The sequence below is a fragment of the Oncorhynchus mykiss genome, chromosome 2, assembly GCF_057628025.1.
Source record: "Oncorhynchus mykiss isolate SJ-2025 chromosome 2, ASM5762802v1, whole genome shotgun sequence".
Lineage (NCBI taxonomy): Eukaryota > Metazoa > Chordata > Actinopteri > Salmoniformes > Salmonidae > Oncorhynchus > Oncorhynchus mykiss.
Genome location: NC_143023.1, coordinates 57,252,489 through 57,273,052, shown reverse-complemented (window position 1 = coordinate 57,273,052; position 20,564 = coordinate 57,252,489). Strand labels below are relative to the sequence as shown.

Here is a 20,564-nt window from a genome sequence, read left to right as displayed (position 1 = left end):
CTCTCTCTCTCTCTCTCTCTGCATCTGATGGGTTGTCCTGAGACATTGATATGCATCCCTGTCACCGTATATGTGCCTCAGCGCAAGTTAAGCTTGTGAGGATTGCCAATTAGCACTGCTTTTAGCGAGGAAGCTGAAAGAAGAACCCGCTTTGCCTATTTTAAGGATTCCACTTTGGAGAAATCTGACAGTTTACGCAGAGTGGTGAGAGGTAGTTAACATCTCAAACATAAGGAGAATGGTTTGATTATTGACGTGGCTGCTGTTATACTGTATATTCCTTGTTTTATGCATTGAACATTTCGTAGGTTCGCTATCAAGAGGAAGGCTAGTAGGCTACACTATCCCAAAGAGCAGCCCCACTAAGCATTTTCCAGCGGCGACGTCTTTTTTGTGTGTTTGGTTCAGATTTGGTCCCGTCTGGTCTTGATTTAGCCCAAACAGTCCAGTCTGGACCAAATCTAAACCAATCATACATAGACATCTATATTTCAAGTTTGGACAGCACAGTACCTCACATTATGGTACGCTGTACAGTAAATGAAAGTACAGTATAGTACACTAGAGTATAGTGCAGTACAATACAGTAGAGCATAGTAAAATAAAGCAAAGCAAAGTATAGTGTACTGTATTTATTGTACCCTACTTTACTCTAATGCACTCTACTGTACTGTACTCTACTTAATTAAACTCTACTGTACTGTACTCTACTTAATTAAACTCTACTGTACTGTAGTGTACTCTTCTCCACTAAATGAAACTATTCTGTACTGTACCGTACGGTACTCTACTGAATAAAACTTGACTCTCCTGTACCATACTGTGCTTTACTGTACTAAACTGTGCCGTATTGTAATGTGATGTTCAAACTTGTGAAACATGGCCTAGACATCTATCGTTCGTTCAGATTTGTAACCGTTACTGAGAATGTTATTGTAGTTGTAGTTGGTTTATTCTGTAAATTTGGAATACATTGAACATCATGACTGACCGCCTTGATTCAGTCTTATGTAGCAACATTTGAAATTGTGTTTTTTTTTTTACATTGGATTAAAGCAGAGACACAAATCTACAAAAAGGTATGTCATACACTGAATGTGAGGAACAATGGGAAAGTAATTCTGCTTTGAAAGTTGCTACATTTGTAACCTGACTTTTGAGAAAATGGCCTCTGAATATTTTGGTACCAACTGGAGAGCTCTTCTTTGTCTTCACCCATTCAGTATTGTTCACACCCTTTTAATCTTTAGCCCGACCCATCTCTTTAAGGGTTGATCCAATCGTTCTGTACCAACAGCAGCAGTCAAGCACCCAAGCTAACTGACTAACTTGCTTTCTACTTCCAAACACAAATGAGAGAACATCTCACTGAACATTACTCGTCCTAGCAGAGCTGGTTAGACTGTTTTTATGTTATCCAGAGCGTTGGTGACTGCAACTGTGTTGTCAGATTGTCCGTTTGTAAATTCAGAGTATTTCGCTCTCGGGGCGTTCAGAGCGTAACACTGGACACTGGCCAAGAGTAGGGTTGATTTGAGCGTTGTGAAACGCCAGTCAAGCACCCAAGCTAACTGGCTAATTCACTAGCTTGCTAGCTACTTCCAGAGACAAATGAGAGAACGTCCCATTCTGACCATTTTAACTCACCCTAACAGCTGGTTAGGCTGTTTTTATGTGACCCAGAGCGTTGGTGACTGTAACTGTGCGGCTGTCAACAATTTAATTATGCTTTTTTGCCGAAGTTTACTGACACCGGCCATATTCAATGGACATTCATACGTTCATCAGTTATTCTGCGCTCTGGCACACTCAGATGAGAGTGCTCTGAAATCGGAGTAGATGGCCAGACTGAATATACGAACACACCGAAATGGTTACTTGCATAGTGGAGTATTTTGTTAAGACATGTAGCTAGCTAGCTAAACAATGAAACATAATCCCAACTCATGACATTACTACCATGCATGAATCTGCAGGTAGCTAACCAACCAGGTTCAATGTTAGCTAACTAACATTAGGCTATATCTAACCAAGCAAATGGCTCTGAGATACAAATAAGAAGATCATACACATAAAGTTAGCTAGAAAGCCAGCTTACTTGTTAGCTAGCTAGCTAACAGTACACTTTAACTTGAAAGGAAAAGACTACGTCAAAATTAGAAATGTGTAATATCTGAAATAATAGCAAGTTAGACTATCTTACCCACATACATCATGGTTGGACGCTTCTTCCTGTCACGGATGCCATAGTTGCCTTTATTTTGAAGATGTAATCCAGAGACAAGTGTTTTAACTATCATACTTTAATTTCACTGATTTCAAAACTCGGTCCTCCAGAAAGTGGAGCACAACACTTTTCACCTTTTAATTCAGCACCTAAAATGCATCTGTCGTCAACGTCAACAATTTTTCTTACTGGGGCCCTAGATAGCATACTCCGCCTACAAACTACACTGGAAATGACTGCTGTCCTCTATTTATAACTGCTAGTTCCTTTCCACCTCCGCAATTCATTGTGCGAAATACAATTCTCCAATTTTCTTTTCTCTTCAGCTCATTGTGCCGAGACATGCTCTGTGTGCAGAATCCAAATGATATAATATTACACTGTTATTTCTGTCTATCACAGTCATAAAGATTAGGAATAAAGCTCACAGTCAAGGCCTATTCTACTGTGAAATGGTCTATATTAATTTTTGGGGCTTTGTGTATCTTAATGGCGCTACTCTAATGTACAGTATGTTGTGATTGTGTTGTCAGACGCAATGGACACATTAACATCAATTATAGCGCAAATGGAACCAGGGAGGAATGATGGAGCTTATTTACTATCCGCGATTCATTTGGGCCCTATTAGCCGGTACTATGTTCTGTGGCATCATTCTCAGAGGCTCATACAGGGCATTGACACACACACACAGACAGGGCCGGTCCTAGCCTTTTGAGGGCCCTAAATGCATTTCTCATTTTAACATTTCAATTTAGCATTTAAGAATGCCATTTTCAAAGTAGCACTGATAATCCTCCATACATTTAACCATTTTAATGTTAATGTACAGTGCCTTCATGAAAGTATTCGTAATTCTTGACCTATTCCACATTTTGTTGTGTTACAGCCTGCATTCAAAATGGATTAAATTGATTTATTTCCCACCCATCTACACACAATACCCCATAATGACAAAGTGAAAACATGTTTTTAGAAATGTTTGCACATTTTTTGAAAATGAAATACAGGAATATCTCATAAATATACATAAGTATTCACACCCCTGAGTCAATACATGCTAGAATCCCCATTTCTTTACCAATTTTTTTTGCAGTTTTACTTTAGTGCCTCATTGCAAACAAGATGCATGTTTTGGAATATATTTATTCTGTACAGGCTTCCTTCTTTTCACTCTGTCATCAAAGTTAGTATTGTGGAGTAACTACAATGTTGTTGATCCATCCTCAGTTTTCTCCTATAACAGCCATTAAACTCTGTAACTGTTTTAAAGTCACCATTAGCCTCATGGTGAAATCCCTGAGTGGTTTCCTTCCTCTCCGGCAATTGAGTTAGGAAGGACGCCTATATCTTTGCAGAGACTGGGTGTATTGATACCCTATCCATAGTGTAATTAATTACCTCACCATTCTCAAAGTGATATGTTTCTTCCATCTACCAATAGGTGCCCTTCTTTGTGAGGCATTGGAAAACCTCCCTGGTCTTTGTGATTGAATCAGTTTTTGAAATTCACTGCTTGACTGAGGTTCCTTACAGATAATTGTATGTGTGGGGTACAGAGATGAGGTAGTCATTAAAAAATCATGCTAAACACTATTATTGCACACAGAGTCCTTGCAACGTGTTGTGACTTGTTAAGCACATCTTTACTCCTGAACTTATTTAGGCTTGCCATAACAAAGGGGTTGAAGATTTCAGCTTTTCCTTTTTTAATTAACTAAAAACACTTTAAAATTATGGGGCATTGTGTGTAGGCCAATGACGCAAAATCTAAATTTAATCAATTTTAAATTCAGGCTGTAACATATCCCCACCTCTTCACTGCCCAATCCCACTAACATGTCTCCATGTATCTCAGCCCATAGTTTTCCAGGCTCCGGGAGCCGGCTGACACCGGGGCCCCATCTCTCTGTCTCTGTATTTCTGTCACTGCGCCTCGAGTGTGTTTACAATCCAACCACTGTGTAAACGACTCTCCCTTGTCCCCCCAGCCTCCAGAGGCGGAGCGGGACGCCTCATCTTCACAGTCCTCGGTCTGTGATAACACAGCCGCTGGCATTGGCGACCCCATCCCTGGCCCCCTATGTAAATATTTGTCATCTCCCACAAACTGGAGTGTGCTTTTTCACTCCCTTTTGGAAAACACACCTATTATTACTATGATTTGCTTCAGCGAAGGTAGGGTCATTTTACTGGAGGTTTTGTGTGTATACATTCATGTAATTCTGGAACCTCTAGTTTTTTAAATTCCGAAATGATCTGGACTTGTACTGTGTCTATGTGCGCCAAGTGGGTTTTAAAAGCAAATTCCCAGACTGTGCATTTTCTGGCTGAACCTTAGAACAACTCGCTTCAGATCATGATGATAATCACAATATTGTAGCGGGAATGATAGCTCCTTGCTATTTGTTTTTTACAATGTTAGAAGGTGGCAATTATTTAAATGCAGATTTAAATACATCAGCTGGAAAATGTGTTGCATGTGACACAATCAGCAGCTTTTGTACTCCAATCCATTTTAGATTCAGTGATTTACTTCAAATGCTATGGTCATGTTGAGAGGACCTTTTTACAGATAGAAAAATGTCCCTCATAGTGTTTAATGAAAACAGCTATTTCTGTCAGTAAACTTTTAAGATGATCATTGCCAGCATAAGATGTAAGCATGGCATGATATTGCGGGAGAAATCCAAACTTGGCCATTTTCCTGTTTTAGTCTTTTTTTTAAAAACACCATTGAGTCATGTTCACCTGGCAAAATGTTGCTAGGGCATCTCTGCAGGGCTTGTGAAACAAATGGTAGGCAATTAAATCCCCTGACCCTTCCAATCTCCCCGTCACCCGTGACACATTACTAATTAGCGTCCACTCTGTCGAGATGGGGGTCCAGGGGGGCTGCAGGAGTGCTGCCCGTCTGATTGCTGGGGTGACCTGATGGGGTGCAGTTTTCAGCAACCATGGCTGTGTCGTGTCTCTGCAGCATGAAGGTGGGGGCACCATCAAACCATTAGAATGTGGACGCACACACACACAGCTCTCCGGGGCTAATTGGCTGGGGACACTATCGGCATCAGCAGCTCTATCTGGGCCTTCAAAGGAAGCATTTTATTTTTCACTTTTACATGTCCGAGAGACAAGGTGCAGGCCCAGCTCTTGAGTTGAGAGAGTTAGAGCTGCTCCTCTTTTCCTCAAGAGCTGGGCCTATATTCGTCATGTCTCTCCCAATTGAGGAAATCAATCACATGGCACCTTTTGAGAGTGTGACCTTTGACCTTGAGAGTAGCACCCCTCTTCATTAGGAAGCAAATGAGAGCATATCTCCTCTCCAAAGTGAGTGGGTTTGTGGGATAGCTATTTGAACCGGTGAACCTCATCATTATGGATGATGTCGGAAATCTCTGCCTACAGCTTCCCATAATGCATCCCCACGTCACCCCACCGAGGAGAAGAGTGACAGGGCGGAGGACGATGTCAATTCCCAAAGTGCAAGAGTAGAGTTAGGATTTGATTTGGTTTTATGTGTGTGTGTGTGTGTGTGTGTGTGTGTGTGTGTGTGTGTGTGTGTGTGTGTGTGTGTGTGTGTGTGTGTGTGAGAGAGAGAGAGAGAGAGAGAGAGAGAGAGAAACATTTAGAAAAAGGGAGAATGCCTACACTTGTATTTACAACAAAGTTGCCATTCTGTAGTGATAATGAAAACATGACACTTGTTTGTTGTTGAGTATAGTTATTTTAACCATTAACTCAATCGAACTGTAGATATTCTAATAGCTATATTCCAAAAGGGGGTATATTCAATTATGTGTCATTGGATGATGACTCATTTCCGTCTGCCTCAGACAATAGTTTGGTGGAATCAGATACCACACCACTGCTGACCTCATAAAACAAACGGATGGTTTTCTTTAGGTAAACAGGCACACTCGTAGTGACTGATATTGAAAATACTCTCGATTGGAAACGTGCCTTCTCAATGGCACGACAATGTTTACCCAGCTCTGTGTTAAAAGCTGAAACCCGATACGTGCGGAAAGACAGAATACAGGCAGTGTTTGTTCCTATGGGTCAATACAATTCATGATACCAGACAATAGACATACATCATCATCATCCAGCATCACCATGGTCCCACAGTGATTCAGCTCTACATTTGTCTCAAAGGCAGGCTTTGACTATTCAAATTTGATTTTTGTTTGTTTAAAGTTCGCACACAATGACGCTTCCTTTTAGCACCCAAACACCCAAGGAGATTGGGGTACTATTAGAGATCTTTGTCAACACAAGATGCAAAGCTTCCGGTATTTTACCAAAGTTACCGAATCTTCCGTAATTTTGGTAATTAAAAGAAAATCTAAGGCACTCTCTGAACTTGTTTAATTAATTAGGCTATTTTCTCTTGAACCATATGGTCTATCTACTAGAAACTCATGGACAATATGGACATAGATATAAAACACTATATGGATACATTTTTTAAACGTTATTCAAGTATGAATTATTAAAGCATCTAATCAACTATGGGTGTCAAACTCATTCCACGGAGGGCTGGGTGTATGTGGGTTTGAGTTTTTTCCTTTCAATTAAGACCAAGACAACCAGGTGAGGGGAATTCCTTACTAATTTGTGACCTTAATTCATCAATCAAGTACAAGGGTGGCGCGAAAACCCCGCAAGACACTCGGCCCTCCGTGGAATGAGTTTGACGTGAACTATGGCATTATATATTACACCCAACATTTCGACTTGGTCTTGGGTGTTTATGTGCTGGCTCTAAGTAAATCAAAATACTACGCATAGAACTTTGATATCCTGCGCGTTGTCCCTGTGGATATATTTTTACCTTGACTATTTTTGGAATTAGTGCCGCAAACCTCTACTTGGCACAATTTATTATAATCTTGGCTGCAATGACTTTTGTTTGAGCCTCATCACATATATGAATATATGAAATAATTGAATAATGTTATTTCAACATAAAAGAAAAAAATGGAATGACAAAGCTGTAAAACATTGTTCTAAATATAAACCATGTGACAAGGCCACAGAGGGCCAGAGATAATTAGACACTTGTAAAAATCTGAGGTACCCAAAAGGGCCACTATAGATGTGTTGTGATAGATTACATAAAATCCTTGAAATATACGTAAGCTTCGAAAGTTTCCAGTAATATACCCTCCCTTTGCAACCCCAATCCTGATGCAATATCCAGATTAACTCATTGACTCAGTATTTACCATGAATGCCAGATAGTCTAGAGTTTAGTGTAGAACTGCATTTTCTAAACTCAGTCCTGGGGACCCCAAGAGCTGCACGTTTTGGTTTTTCACCTAGCACTAGACAGCTGATTCAATGAACTCATCATCAAGCCGAGGACCGAGTTTGGGAAAGCTTGGCGTAGAATACAGATTGGTGAACCTCCACCCTCTTGTTTACTCAAAGCAGAGGAGGGCGTTGTAGCGATCAACCTCTCAGCCTCCTTAACACTGGGTTGATTTCACTCATCCGGAGAAACCCCTCTGAAAGCCTCCAGTAAAGCCCATGTTCATTAGGTTCAATAAGCCTGAAGAGAAAGAACCCACTGGGCACAGACGTCAATTCAGCGTCTATTCCACATTGGTTCAACGTAATTTAATCAATTCAACCAGTGTGTGCCCAGTGGGAAGTGTTTGGTCTGTTCGACCCAGTGGATAATGCAGTCTCTCCACCGAGGTGAAATAATAGGTTTGACTAACGAGTCCTAACACCACCAGTTATTGGTGGGTATTTGACCTCGCTCCCACACTATTGATTCTGAGATCCCTGGGTATTTGATTTGAAAACTTGGCTGCTCTTGGGGATATCAACTAAAGGCTAGGGCAGCATTGACGAGATCTCATTTCATGGGCAATCAGACTATATGTTTTGTATGGATATGGAAGAATCAACTCCGTCTCACAAGAAACATAAATATTGTCTGATTCCGATTCGTAACAGCCTTTTTGCCACGTTCGTTGTACGGAGGAGACCAAGGCGCAGCGTGATAGGAATACATCCTCTATTTATTAATGAAGACGAACACTAAACAAACTATACAAAACAACAAAACGAACGTGAAGCTAAATATAGTGCTGACACAGGCAACTAACACATAGACAATAACCCACGAAATACCCAAGGAATATGGCTGCCTAAATATGGTTCCCAATCAGAGACAACGATAAACAGCTGCCTCTATTTGAGAACCAATCTAGGCAACCATAGACATACATAACACTTAGACTAGTTAACACCCATAGACATACAAAACCCCTAGACAGGAACAAAAACACATACATCACCCATGTCACACCCTGACCTAACCAAAATAATAAAGAAAACAAAGAATACTAAGGTCAGGGCGTGACACTTTTTTTTTTTGACAGTAAATGCAAGCGCACCAGGTTAAGTTTAGGCATGTTAGGGAAAGGTTAGGTTTAGGCATGCTAGCGAGTGGTTATAAGGTTATGGCTAGGCTAAAGTTTAGAAAACAAAAACACACCTAGATTTGAACCGTCTCGGCCCGTACCTGTGTGACGATATCCGAGTATGCTTGTTTCATTGGAGTAGAAATATTGGGACAAGTTACAAATATGTGATACTCTCTCTATCATGACTACCCAAAGTAGATGTGCATGCTCTAAACCACTGGTCACCAACCAAGGCATTCCTAGTCGATCACCAAACATTTTTGTAAAAAACCCAATAAAGCCTATTTTTTTGTATTCGTTTAGCGCTGTTGGAGGTAGGTGCACTTGATTCAGCAGCCCTAGAGCCGGGAAAACAAAATGTTTGCATTTCAAACCATTTCATGTGTCTGGAGGTGGAACTCCGCCTACCCGGCAGGCCCAGGGAGCAAATCAAATGCACCTAAAGGCCTACCGCTGGCCAATCAGATAGCTCAGATCGCTGTGTCTGCACAGTTTCCTCGAGCCGTAGACTGTAAAAAGAACCCTCGAACGCACAGCAAAGTTGATACTGTGAGATTTCAAAACGTTTAAAACCACGACTAGAGAGAGACTCAGCGAATACAGCAAAGAGCTGCTGTTTTTATGTGTAACTTCAAGTTCTTACTCAGCACTTTCAACACTTTGTTCAACATCTTTATAAACCATAAAATGCGCATTCTCCCTACTTCCACACGCTACAACCAGCACTGCAGCTGCAATGAATGAGTAGAGCAAAGTGTTCCGATAAGCTTGCTATGTTATTATTCGTGGCTTGTGGCTTTTTTAATAGCGAGGAATATCTCACTTTCTCTGGTCATTGGAGTAACAACATGAATTGGTGCATGAGGCAGAGCAACTTTCATTTCGCATATGACAAATGATCTATTACCAGTGCGATCACATACCTACATTTTTTTACATTTAATTTCTAAATGGTCAGAGAAGAACAACATTGGCAAGGCAATTCAAGCATAGTCCATATAAAGTGATAATGTATTGGGCCTATAACCTACTGCACAAACCTCATTGACACAGAACAGTTTTTAATTGGTTAATTTTGCATAGGCTTACATTTTTTTAAGTCAAGATCTCGACTTGCATCTTGACTCAGAAAAGGTTGGTGACCACTGCTCTATACTCACATTACCTGTGTGTGTTTGTGTGTGCCTGTACGTACGTGTGTGCATGCAGCAGGATGCACTCGCTCCAGGTGGACTCGGTGCAGCGCTGGATGGAGGACCTGCGTCACATGACGGAGGTGGAGTGCATGTGTGTGCTGCAGGCCAAGCCCATCGGCGTGGAGGAGGACACCCAGGGCGAACTCATCGTGGCCACAGGGGACCACGTGGCCCGCAACAACCTGCAGACGCTGCTGCGGCGGGCGCTGGTGGTCAGCACCGAGCTGGGCAAGATGTTCCAGCGGCTGGAGAAGGGCCGCTGGCAGCGGGTCCACAGCACCGCCGTCCGGGCAAACTGCCACGTGCGCTCGCTGGTGCATGAGTATAGCACCGCTCGCAACACCCCCGCAGAGATGCAGAAGGTGAGGATGGAGGAGGGGTGGACTGGGCTGGTTGAGCAAGTGGAGGATGGAGGGGTGGTCTAAAACTCTAGAGAGAAGGTTCAGTGTTGTGGCACTGCCCATTGTCTATTCCACGTTGGTTCAATTTAATTTAATTGCAATGACGTGGAAACAACATTGATTCATCCAGTGTGTGCCCAGTGGGTGGCCTTCTTCTGGGGGGATGAGAACCGGCTTTTTTTTAAAGGAGTTTAGCTACTTCCTTCACTCACTCGTTTAACACCAAAGGAGTATTGTTAACTACGCGCTTCCAGTAATCTTCTGTCTGTGTGATTCTACCTTATTTGCATTTTCTTGGCTCTCAGTCAGTAACACCAGAGGGACAAATGAATAAAGACTTCCGGAATACTCTCTTGTACATTTGCCACATGTAAATAGTCCCTATTATAGGTCCCGTACGCTATTCATGCCCAGAGCGAAATTCAGACAAAAATGATATTAAAATGAGTCTCTGAGAGCCACCCGTCTGGTTCCATCTTGGACGGGCTGCTGAAGACACGAATTAGCCGCCACTGATGGCCCTTTCCCTAAAGCAGTTCATGCAGGTTTCCCGTCGAGTGGAATCACACTTGCAACGTCTGATACGGAGTACACTCACTTCATCCATTTTAAAATGATGATGTGAAGGTTCCGCTTCTGTTACATAAAGCTGATCATCCGCCGTGACTGGAGAATTGCATTAGCTTCCGCTTTGTGTGTGTATGTTTGTACTGTCTGTGTGTGGGTGTTTTACTGTCTGTGTGTGGGTGTTTTACTGTCTGTGTGTGGGTGTTTTACTGTCTGTGTGTGTATGTTTGTACTGTCTGTGTGTGGGTGTTTTACTGTCTGTGTGTGTGTATGTTTGTACTGTCTGTGTGTGGGTGTTTTACTGTCTGTGTGTACTGTCTGTGTTGGTGTTTTACTGTCTGTGTGTGGGTGTTTTACTGTCTGTGTGTGGGTGTTTTACTGTCTGTGTGTGCGTGTGTGTGTGTATTGTCTGTGTGTGCGTGTGAGTGTTCCACTGTCTGTGTCTAATGTGTGTTTGTCTTATTGGAACTTTAAATGTGTCTCTCCTCTTTGAGTGCAGTATGAGAAGTCTTTGCTTGAGAAGTGCATGGAGTTGACCACCATAACAGAGAGGTAAAACATTCACACAAAAGCTCTTAATGACCTCTGAATATTGTCGTACACATTTGAACACAGTAGCTATATAAGTGTTTATGTTCAAGGTTTACCCAAACCATTGCCCTCTCTTCTCCAGATGCCTTCATACCGAGGATGAATTCTTCCTGAAGTCCATGAGGGAGGCCATTCACGAGATCCTCACTGATGTCAGCGATTCGTTCAGCCACATGATTGACATGGCCCTGGCCAATGAGATCCAGGTATGAGGCTTTGACTACACCCAGAATTCTCTTTTGACCTACTTAGGCCATTGGCACACTGGGATTTAGATTCCTAGAATTTCGAATGGAGCCAATACTTACTCAATAGAAGTCATCCGTTGCCGGATGAATGACAACGAACGACTGTCCGACAAAAAACCCCATAAACTGTCAACTTTTGATGGGCAAATTCGTCAGAGAATAGTTGACTTGACTTGTACCGTTGACGGACAGAAAAGGACAATGATGTGTTCATGCCTTACTCATTCTTGACATGGTTGATAGATAGCCACTCACACACACACTCCACAATCAGACCCATTCCTGGCTAGCCCGTTAGTCTCCCTGATGTATTGTTATAGAGACTAAAAACAAACCAGAACAGTTCAGGAAGGGTGAATACAAAGGTAAACATTTACCAAGTCTAATATAGCCGCCACTATAATATGGGATTACATCATTCCTGCATCACTGGTTTAGACTTTCGCCTCTATTTGAATGATCACAATAGTGTGGAGTATGAACTGGTAATAAGGAATTGCGTACTGAGTTCAATAGAAAATGAAACCTGTATTCAGATAATGAAATGACGCTGAGTTTGTTGTATATAATATAGGATATAAACTTAACCACAGTGCGATCCACAATACAGTCATTAATTAGTGCTACTATTGATCTTCCAAAACATCCTCCTTTCATTGAAATTGAACTTGCTGCTTCCCACTTGCTGAAAAGAGATGTCAATCTCAGTGACTTCCGTGTGTGTGTGTGTGTGTGTGTGTGTGTGTGTGTGTGTGTGTGTGTGTGTGTGTGTGTGTGTGTCGGTCCCGGGGTCCTCTCCAGATCCTGATCAGGCAGATTGAGTCATCAGACAGTGTGTACACCATCGGCAGTGCCATCAGCAACCTGCTTTCCCTCACCCAGGACGGCCCGCAGCTCTGTAGAATCATCGCCAAGGTGAGACACACCCCTCAGGCAGACGCACCCTTGTGTCTGCATACACACAGGAGGACCATTATGTGAGGGGATGATGGTCTAGGTCATTTTCATTAGGACAAGCAACAGACCCCCCCCCCAAAAAAAAAAACCATTATGCAACAGAAATAGAGCGTTTCTTATTGGACAAGTGTAAGTAGTCCCTCCCTGTCTCAGTCTGTTTTCTTCTGTTTGGTGCCAAATGAACGTGACCCTGCTACATCCCCATGTTAACACAGTCCCACCTTTCTCTGCCATCAACTTCCCCATCCTTCCACATGAACCCTTGGCCCAATCCAAAACAGATCCCTGGGCCCCTGTATGTCCCCGTTCACTCTTCCTTGCAGGTCGTAAAGGGGCTAGGGATTGATTTGGGATTGGGCACCCACCCACCATAATAAGCTCTATAGCTAAAGAGTAATTTGCTCCTGGAGATAAGAGGGGACAGGCCAGACACTATGTCCATATGGCCATTAGCCAACCAGACGCTTCCAGGATGGTCTTGATAAGAATTTTCCGGGTGGGAGACTGAGCCCCCCCCCACACACACTCATACACATACACCTCCCTTGTTGCCAGATGAGATCAATAGTGTCAGTTACCATTAGGACTGGGCATTGATCACACCGCCTCCCTGCCACTGTTTTACCTATCACTCCGCTCTACCTTCCCCATACAGCATCTCTCTCTCCACTCTGAGAACCCTCAGAGGGCTGGTTAAGAAATCATGGCTGCCAATGGGGCTAATGAATACAGAGCCCAAAACATCTGTTGGCATCTGAATGTAATTACTCGGCTTTCTTTCGAAAGCCTTTGTCTCTCGGGTGGATGGCCAAGTTCCTCTGTCATCTTTGTGCTTTGGTAGCGCTGACATCCCCCTTCTTTTTAGCTGTTGAATATCTGCCATTTGCCATCTATTTCCACTCCCCTCCGTCCCCCTGCTTTCCTGGAACTGTTGATAGATGTGCTTTTAGTCTACGATGTGCTGCATAACGGTCTGCGATAAAGTCTGGCAGTGGCGAGATGAGAAGCTCGATGCAGCAGGTCCGGTGAGTGTACTGGAACCCAATCAGGTGTCCAGAGAGCTAACTTGACTCCATGAGATGAGGGTGTGTGCGAAGCCCAGCCTGTCTGTTTTTAGCCTGGAGTACGTTACTGTATAATTAATTGTCTGTTGTTGTTTCAATCACCGTTGTTTAAATCCTCCCACCAATCCATTATGTATTCTAGGTCTGCTCATTCTGCACAGTATATACAGGCAGCGCTCACTCATGTCAATGCACACTCTGCTTCCTTGCCAGACTCACGCATGAGTCTGGCCCTTAGCCTAAATATGAATTGAGCCATGAAAGAAAGACATTTGATTAAGTATGAGGAGAATAGAGAGAGCTGCGTTTTGGTGCATATACAGTGCAAGTCAAAAGTTTGGACACATCTAGTCATTCCAGGGTTTTTCTTTATTTGTACTTTTTTCTACATTGTAGAATAATAGTGAAGACATCAAACCTATGAAATAACACAGATGGAATCATGTAGTAACCAAAAGAGTGTTAAACAAATCAAAATATATTTTATATTTGCGTTTCTTCAAAGTAGATACTCTTTGCCTTCATGACAGCTTTGCACACTCTTGGCATTCTCTCAACCAACTTCACGGGGTAGTCACCTGGAATTCCTTTCAATTAACAGGTGTGACTTGTTAAAAGTTAGTTTGTGGAATTTCTTTCCTTCTTAATGCGTTTGAGCCAATCAGTTGTGTTGTGACAAGGTAGGGGTGGTATACAGAAGATAGCCCTATTTTGTAAAATACAGCTTAAATAAGCAAAGAGAAATGACAGTCCATCATTACTTTAAGACATGAAGGTCAGTCATTCCTGAACATTTCAATAACTTTGAAAGTTTCTTCAAGTGCAGTTGCAAAAATCATCAAGCGCTATGATGAAACTGTCTCTCACGAGGAACGCCACAGGAAAGGAAGACCAAGAGTTACCTCTGCTGCAGAGGATAAGTTCATTAGAGTTGCAATTAGATATTTGGGAACTCCCTAAACTATTGGAAAATGATTCCAAGTGAAGCTGGTTGAGAGAATGCCAAGAGTGGGCAAAGCTGTCATCAAGGCAAAGGGTGGCTACTTTGAAAAATCTCAAATATATTTTGATTACTACATGATTCCATAGGTGTTATTTCATAGTCTTGATGTCTTCACTATTATTCTACATTTTAAAAATAAAGAAAAACCCTTGAATGAATAGCTGTGTCCAAACTTTTGACTGGTACTGTACATTGGAGTGCTACAGGAAGAAGAAGTACGACCACGTCATGATTTAATGGGAGTTCACTGTCTTGCTGTTTACCTTCTCTGATTATGTACAGTATATGGATCAGCCATGTCTGCAGATTCCACAAATCTACATCTTGGCTCTCCTGCAGCCGTTTGAAACAAAGAAAAGGCTGGGGCGTGAAAGCATAATGTAGTTATAATTGTAGCACGCAATCGTCACGTGAGTCCTGTTCAAACCATGCGGGAGTTCCCACGGAGTTCAGAAACATTTAACATGGGAAGTTTTCAGATCCATTACTAAGATTACACCACGTAAGGACAGAGGCTGTGTTCTCTCTCTCGCTTTCTGACTCTCTATCTATCTCTCTCTCTTTCTGTCTCTATTCGCTAAAATGAATCATTAGGCTTCCCAGAGACAAACCATATGTTAACATGTCAAAGACAGCTTCATGGATAAAGCATGGATGAATCATGGATTCATTCAAACCTTGTGTTGGAGAGGCACCATTTACTTGATTGATTGCGATGGAGTTCAGTCTTTTTGAACTCCTTCAAAGGCGACGGCCATGCAGGCTTTACATCATAAATGTAGATCAGCTGTTTTATGAGTTAGTCTCGTGCTATACTTCATACACTTGCATGTGTGGTAAGTCTACTGTAATGCCTTTTTTTCTGAATCCACTCTCACAAACTCACGTCAGAACGCCATTGAGTTGTATAATGTGATATTTAAATATATAATATTAAATATTTAAATATACACATATAAAGCAATGGGTAAACCTCTTTCCTCTCCTCAAAACTGTTTTTATTTATCACATGGGGACTACCTGGTCAACTAAAGGTTCAATTAAATTGAAAAAATGCATTAAACCTCTGAGGGCTAACATCAACAACTGCGTCACAGAAAAGTGATGAAACGATTACAGGCCTCCTCCATTAGATTGACAAATAATAACTTGTTTTGGAGTTTCGCTCTTTAGAATGGGTGGAAGATTGAATGAAGAATGCTGCTCGGGGATTGGCTAAAATGTTTGGTTTTCTAGGGAATGTATTGCGTGGGCAGAGAAGGTAAGAGTGTTTAGGGTGTAGGGGCAGGACGATTAGCCACTCCAGGCTTGGCTGTGTGGCCCTATCTGTGCATGAGACATACCACCACCTCCTATAATGGGCCTTATTAGGATAATGGTGGTAGTTACAGGGCCTTGTCTTGCAGGTAATTCTATCAATCTCCATGGTGAATAGAATTCTGCCAGCAAGTGTTTTTGTGAGAGGAAATGGCAGCATGTGGAAATGACCGGACTGCTTACGTTTGCTTACCCTAATCTGCAATGCAAACAACATAAACAACCATTATAGGAAGCATGTCAAAACCTTGTGCTCGGACCCTTGAACATATCAAACCCTTGTTTGACATAAGCTCAGGCTAGCTTGTTTAGCACTGAGCGTTGTTTGCGATGCTAATGATGCTAATGGTGTTGTTTTTGTCTGTCCACAGGAGGGCGCTGTGGTGGCCCTGTTTAAGATCTGCCGGCAGGACTGCTTCAGCGACCTCTACGCACATGCCCTGAGGACGGTGGCCTCCATATGTTGCGTGGAGGAGGGCATCAACCAGCTAGAGAAGGTACTGTAGTGCAGCGTTTAAACATGTAGACACTAGCGCACACACACATTCAGAGGTTGGTACTCACCGATGTGGGCAGTGGAATATGTCCTGCATGCACTCCAGAAAGCTGCCCAGGTGCTGGGTGGGGGTGTGGTTGGACACCACTACTGGTGTCTGATACACAAACAAAAGGATTTACACAGAAACGTATGGATGCAGATACAAACTGACACACATACAGTACCAGTCATAAGTCTGGACACACCTAGGCCTCCCGAGTGGCACAGTGGTCTAAGGCAATGCTAGCTGTGCCACTAGAGTTTCTGGGTTCAAGTCCAGGCTCCGGGAGACCCATGGGGCGGCACACTATTGGCCCAGCGCTGCCTGGGTTAGGGGAGGGTTTGGCCGGCAGGGATATCCTTGTCCCTTCGCACACTAGTGACTCCTGTGGCGGGCCGGGCGCAGTGCACGCTGACACGGTTGCCATGCACAGTGTTTCCTCTGACGCATTGGTGTGGCTGGCTTCTAGGTTAAGTGGGCATTGTGTCAAGAAGCAGCGCGGCTTGGTTGGGTTGCGTTTCGGAGGATGCACGGCTCTCGAGTCCGTACGGGAGTTGCACTGATGAGACAAGACTGTAACTACGAAATTGGGGAGGAAAAGGGGTAAAAGTAACTAAATAAATATTTAAAAAATGTATAGTTTGGACACACCTACTCATTGCAGGGTTTTTCTTTATTTTTACTATTTTCTACATTGTAGAGTAATAGTGAAGACATCAACACTGTGAAATAATACATATAGTAATCATGTAGTAATCAAAAAAGTGTTAAACAAATCAAAATATACTTTCTATTTAGATTCTTCAAAGTAAGCCACCCTTTGCCTTGATGGCAGCTTTGCACACTCTTTGCATTCTCTCAACCAGCTTCACCTGGAATGCTTTTCCAACAGTCTTGAAGGAGTTCCCACAAATGCTGAGCACTTGTTGGCTGCTTTTCCTTGACTCTGCGGTCCAACTCATCCCAAACCATCTCACTCCATCACTCTAAAATAGTAAAAAAACAAAGAAAAACCCTTGAATAAGGCATGTCCAAACTTTTGACTGGTACTGTACATCCATACACTAAAATGTTTGTACTAATAAGCAGCAGAGGATAGGCAGACAGGCAGACCAGACAGACAGGCTGAGAGACAGACAGACACAGACTTATCGCCATTGGTCTGCTGGAGTGAAAGCTTTGGTGGGAGATGTTTAGTCTCCCTGTGGGCAGGTATAATGCTCCACTAATACACACTGGGACTGTAGGCCGCACACAGGCATGGCTTATTTTCACAGGGGCGCAAGTTTATTTTCACAGGTAAAAACATGCTAACAATGATGGTAGCGGGAGACTTGGCCATGTGAGCGATGCTCGCTGATCAGGAGCTCACAGACACCGTACAAAGGAGTGTTTATTTCGCTGCTCACCATGGGCTGTTTGCAGATTGATTTATGTAATGTTGCGTTTCAATTTGCTCTGCAAGTAAGAATTTTAGGTTGGTAAGAGACCACTGGACCGAGACACAGTTGATGTGCATGTGCGTTTGAATACATAGCGTGCACGCCTGCAAGTTCTCGCGCTTTTCTCTGTTTTTTCCCCCTCCTTTTGAGAATAAACAAAAAACACAAAGTATCTCAACCCAGTGGCAGCCATGAAAGACAAATACAATCCCATTCCCTGATTAATGATGCCACACCGGCGTCTGTGTTTGCTCAAAGAGCAGCTTGGAGAACGGAGGCAGTCAGGTGTAGAAACGCCAGACAGAACAAGAACGACAATGGGCCCCAGATTAGATCCAATGCCTCCAGGGGGGACTGTTGCTGAAGTTGATGCTATGAACCGAACGCAAGCCATCGCTCAGCCGCGACAACCACACCTGTCGCAGTTGCCGGGTGATGGAGGAAAGAGACTGATTCCCACCGTTTTATCTCATTGGTTGGAAACTGTTTGTTTACGTCTGTTGGGGCATGTGGTTAAAACAGTAAGGGCTCTATTCAATTCGTGGAAGTTCAGCGTTACAGCTTGATTGAAATTTAAAGGCAATGTTTCCGCGTCAGCGGAGACAGCATTCCTTCGGTAAACGCTGCATATGTGGCTCAGTCGGAAATTACCTTATCATTTCTGTTGCGCAATCTGCAATGCTTCAGCGATACATATTGAATAGAGCCCTAAGATATCACAAATGATCACGATGAAGTTTAACCTACATGGTCGTGGAGGTTGGTTGAGTGTCTACTGCACTCGGAGACAAAATTCACACCGACAAAAAGTACATCGTTTTTGGGCAGCTTAACTTCAGAACAAAGTTATTATATATGGCCCTTTCAAAAAGTAGGTAGTAGACATTTGTTATTAGCCTACAAAACTGCCATAAATCAAGCCAAGTCTTCAAGCCAAGTCTTCTTCTATACGATGAGAAACAATTTTAGGAAGAGACCCGGAGTAGACCCATGGGCAAAATATGAATGAGAAGTTCCTCTCAGTGCAGAATATTGCTGAGGAAAACGGGAGTTAGAGGTGGATTGTTCTGCGTCAATGGGCTGTGTTGGCACACTGGTGACGGATTAGGAGCCAGAAATACGGAGTTGTCCTATCATGAAGCTCATAGTGATGGTCTTCAGGAAAGGACTGACAGGTGAATCTATGAGGGATAGATTGTATGAGCTCCCTCAAACGATTCTACTCAAGCTGAGACATAAAAGCAAAAAGTGCCAATTACTTTAATGTTTTTCTGTTTGCGTGCTCTGTGTTGTCATTTGCTCGCTACTCTTACAGACTAGACTTTCAAATCCTTCAAAAGGCAGAGTTGTACAGGTTATTTGTTTTAAGGTAACATCTAGTGCTAATATTAATTTAAAAAAAAAAAATTCATCCACAGTATATTTGGGCACTAATTAATATATGCTAGGTCACTGGCACCACTGCTCAAAGACAGAAGGTCAAAATGGTTTAGTGTAGCAGTGGGAAGCGTACCAGAGTTTTGTCTGTACAACATTGCCACCATGTGGATAAAGATTTTATTTCCAGACCGGGATGAAAAAGTTCACTGTATAGACAGACACACTCCTCATTTGACTCAACTTCCTTGGGTTTACAGGCACTCTCTCACACACACACACACACAAACATACTATGTATGTCTCTTAGTTTGCCTACCCCCACCACACAACACACACGCATACATACACATACCCACCCACAACCCTCGGCCATCTTAAACAACGTCCAATCAGAATTAAGATAAAAGCAGGGCAAAAACATCCAGACATTTTGGGGAGGAACTTACGGCACCTGGTAATCCCAGGCGGTCTCCCTTCCAGCAGTGGTGGGAAAAGTAACACATTTACATACTTGAGTAAATGTAAAGATACCTTTATAGAAAATGACTGAAGCGAAAGTCATCCAGTAAAATACTACTTGAGTAAAAGTCTAGAAGTATTTGGTTTGAAATATACTTAAGTATCAAAAGTAAATGTAATTGATCAAATATACTTATGTATCAAAAGTAAAAGTATAAATCCTTTCAAATTGCTTATATTAAGCAAACTAGACGGCACCGTTTTAAAAATATTTTTATTACAGACAGCCGGGGGCACACTCCAACACTTAGACACCATTTACAAATGAAGCATTTGTATTTAGTGAGTCCGCCAGATCAGAGGCAGTAGGTATGACCAAGGGGTTTTCCTTGATAAGTGTGTGAATTGGACGATTTGTCTGTTCTGCTAAGTACTTTCAGGTGTCAGGAATGTAGTGAAGTAAAAGTTGGCAAAAAATATAAATAGTAAATTGAAGTACAGATACCAATAACAAAAATAGTAGTACTTTACTACAAAAAACGTAGTACTTTAAAGTATTTTTACACCACTGCGTCCCAGTACTAACCATGCCCGACCCTGAACAGGCGTGTTCAGGGTGGTATGGCCACCAGCTTATTTTTGTTTCACTCCCTTTTCTCCCCAAATTAGGTTCCTTGGCTCGGGAAGAGGTGAAGGGCGAGTCACGCCTCGTCCAAAACATGACCTGCCT

The 20,564-nt window shown here is 42.6% G+C and overlaps 1 protein-coding gene across 5 annotated transcripts in view; it reads left to right on the top strand.

Annotated features, from left to right (window-relative positions):
- The window catches only part of insc (INSC spindle orientation adaptor protein), an 85,758-nt gene that overhangs the window by 48,212 nt on the left and 16,982 nt on the right, over window positions 1-20,564 (top strand). For 3 of the 5 annotated variants that reach the window (XM_036951290.2, XM_036951292.2, XM_090203206.1), the window contains exons 3-7: window positions 9,880-10,228; window positions 11,334-11,386; window positions 11,508-11,631; window positions 12,475-12,588; window positions 16,386-16,511. In XM_036951290.2, the coding sequence (XP_036807185.2) occupies window positions 9,880-10,228; window positions 11,334-11,386; window positions 11,508-11,631; window positions 12,475-12,588; window positions 16,386-16,511 (766 nt within the window). The remainder of the gene's footprint in view (window positions 1-9,879; window positions 10,229-11,333; window positions 11,387-11,507; window positions 11,632-12,474; window positions 12,589-16,385; window positions 16,512-20,564) is intronic. The other 2 variants (XM_021566491.3, XM_090203201.1) reach the window with 1 other exon arrangement.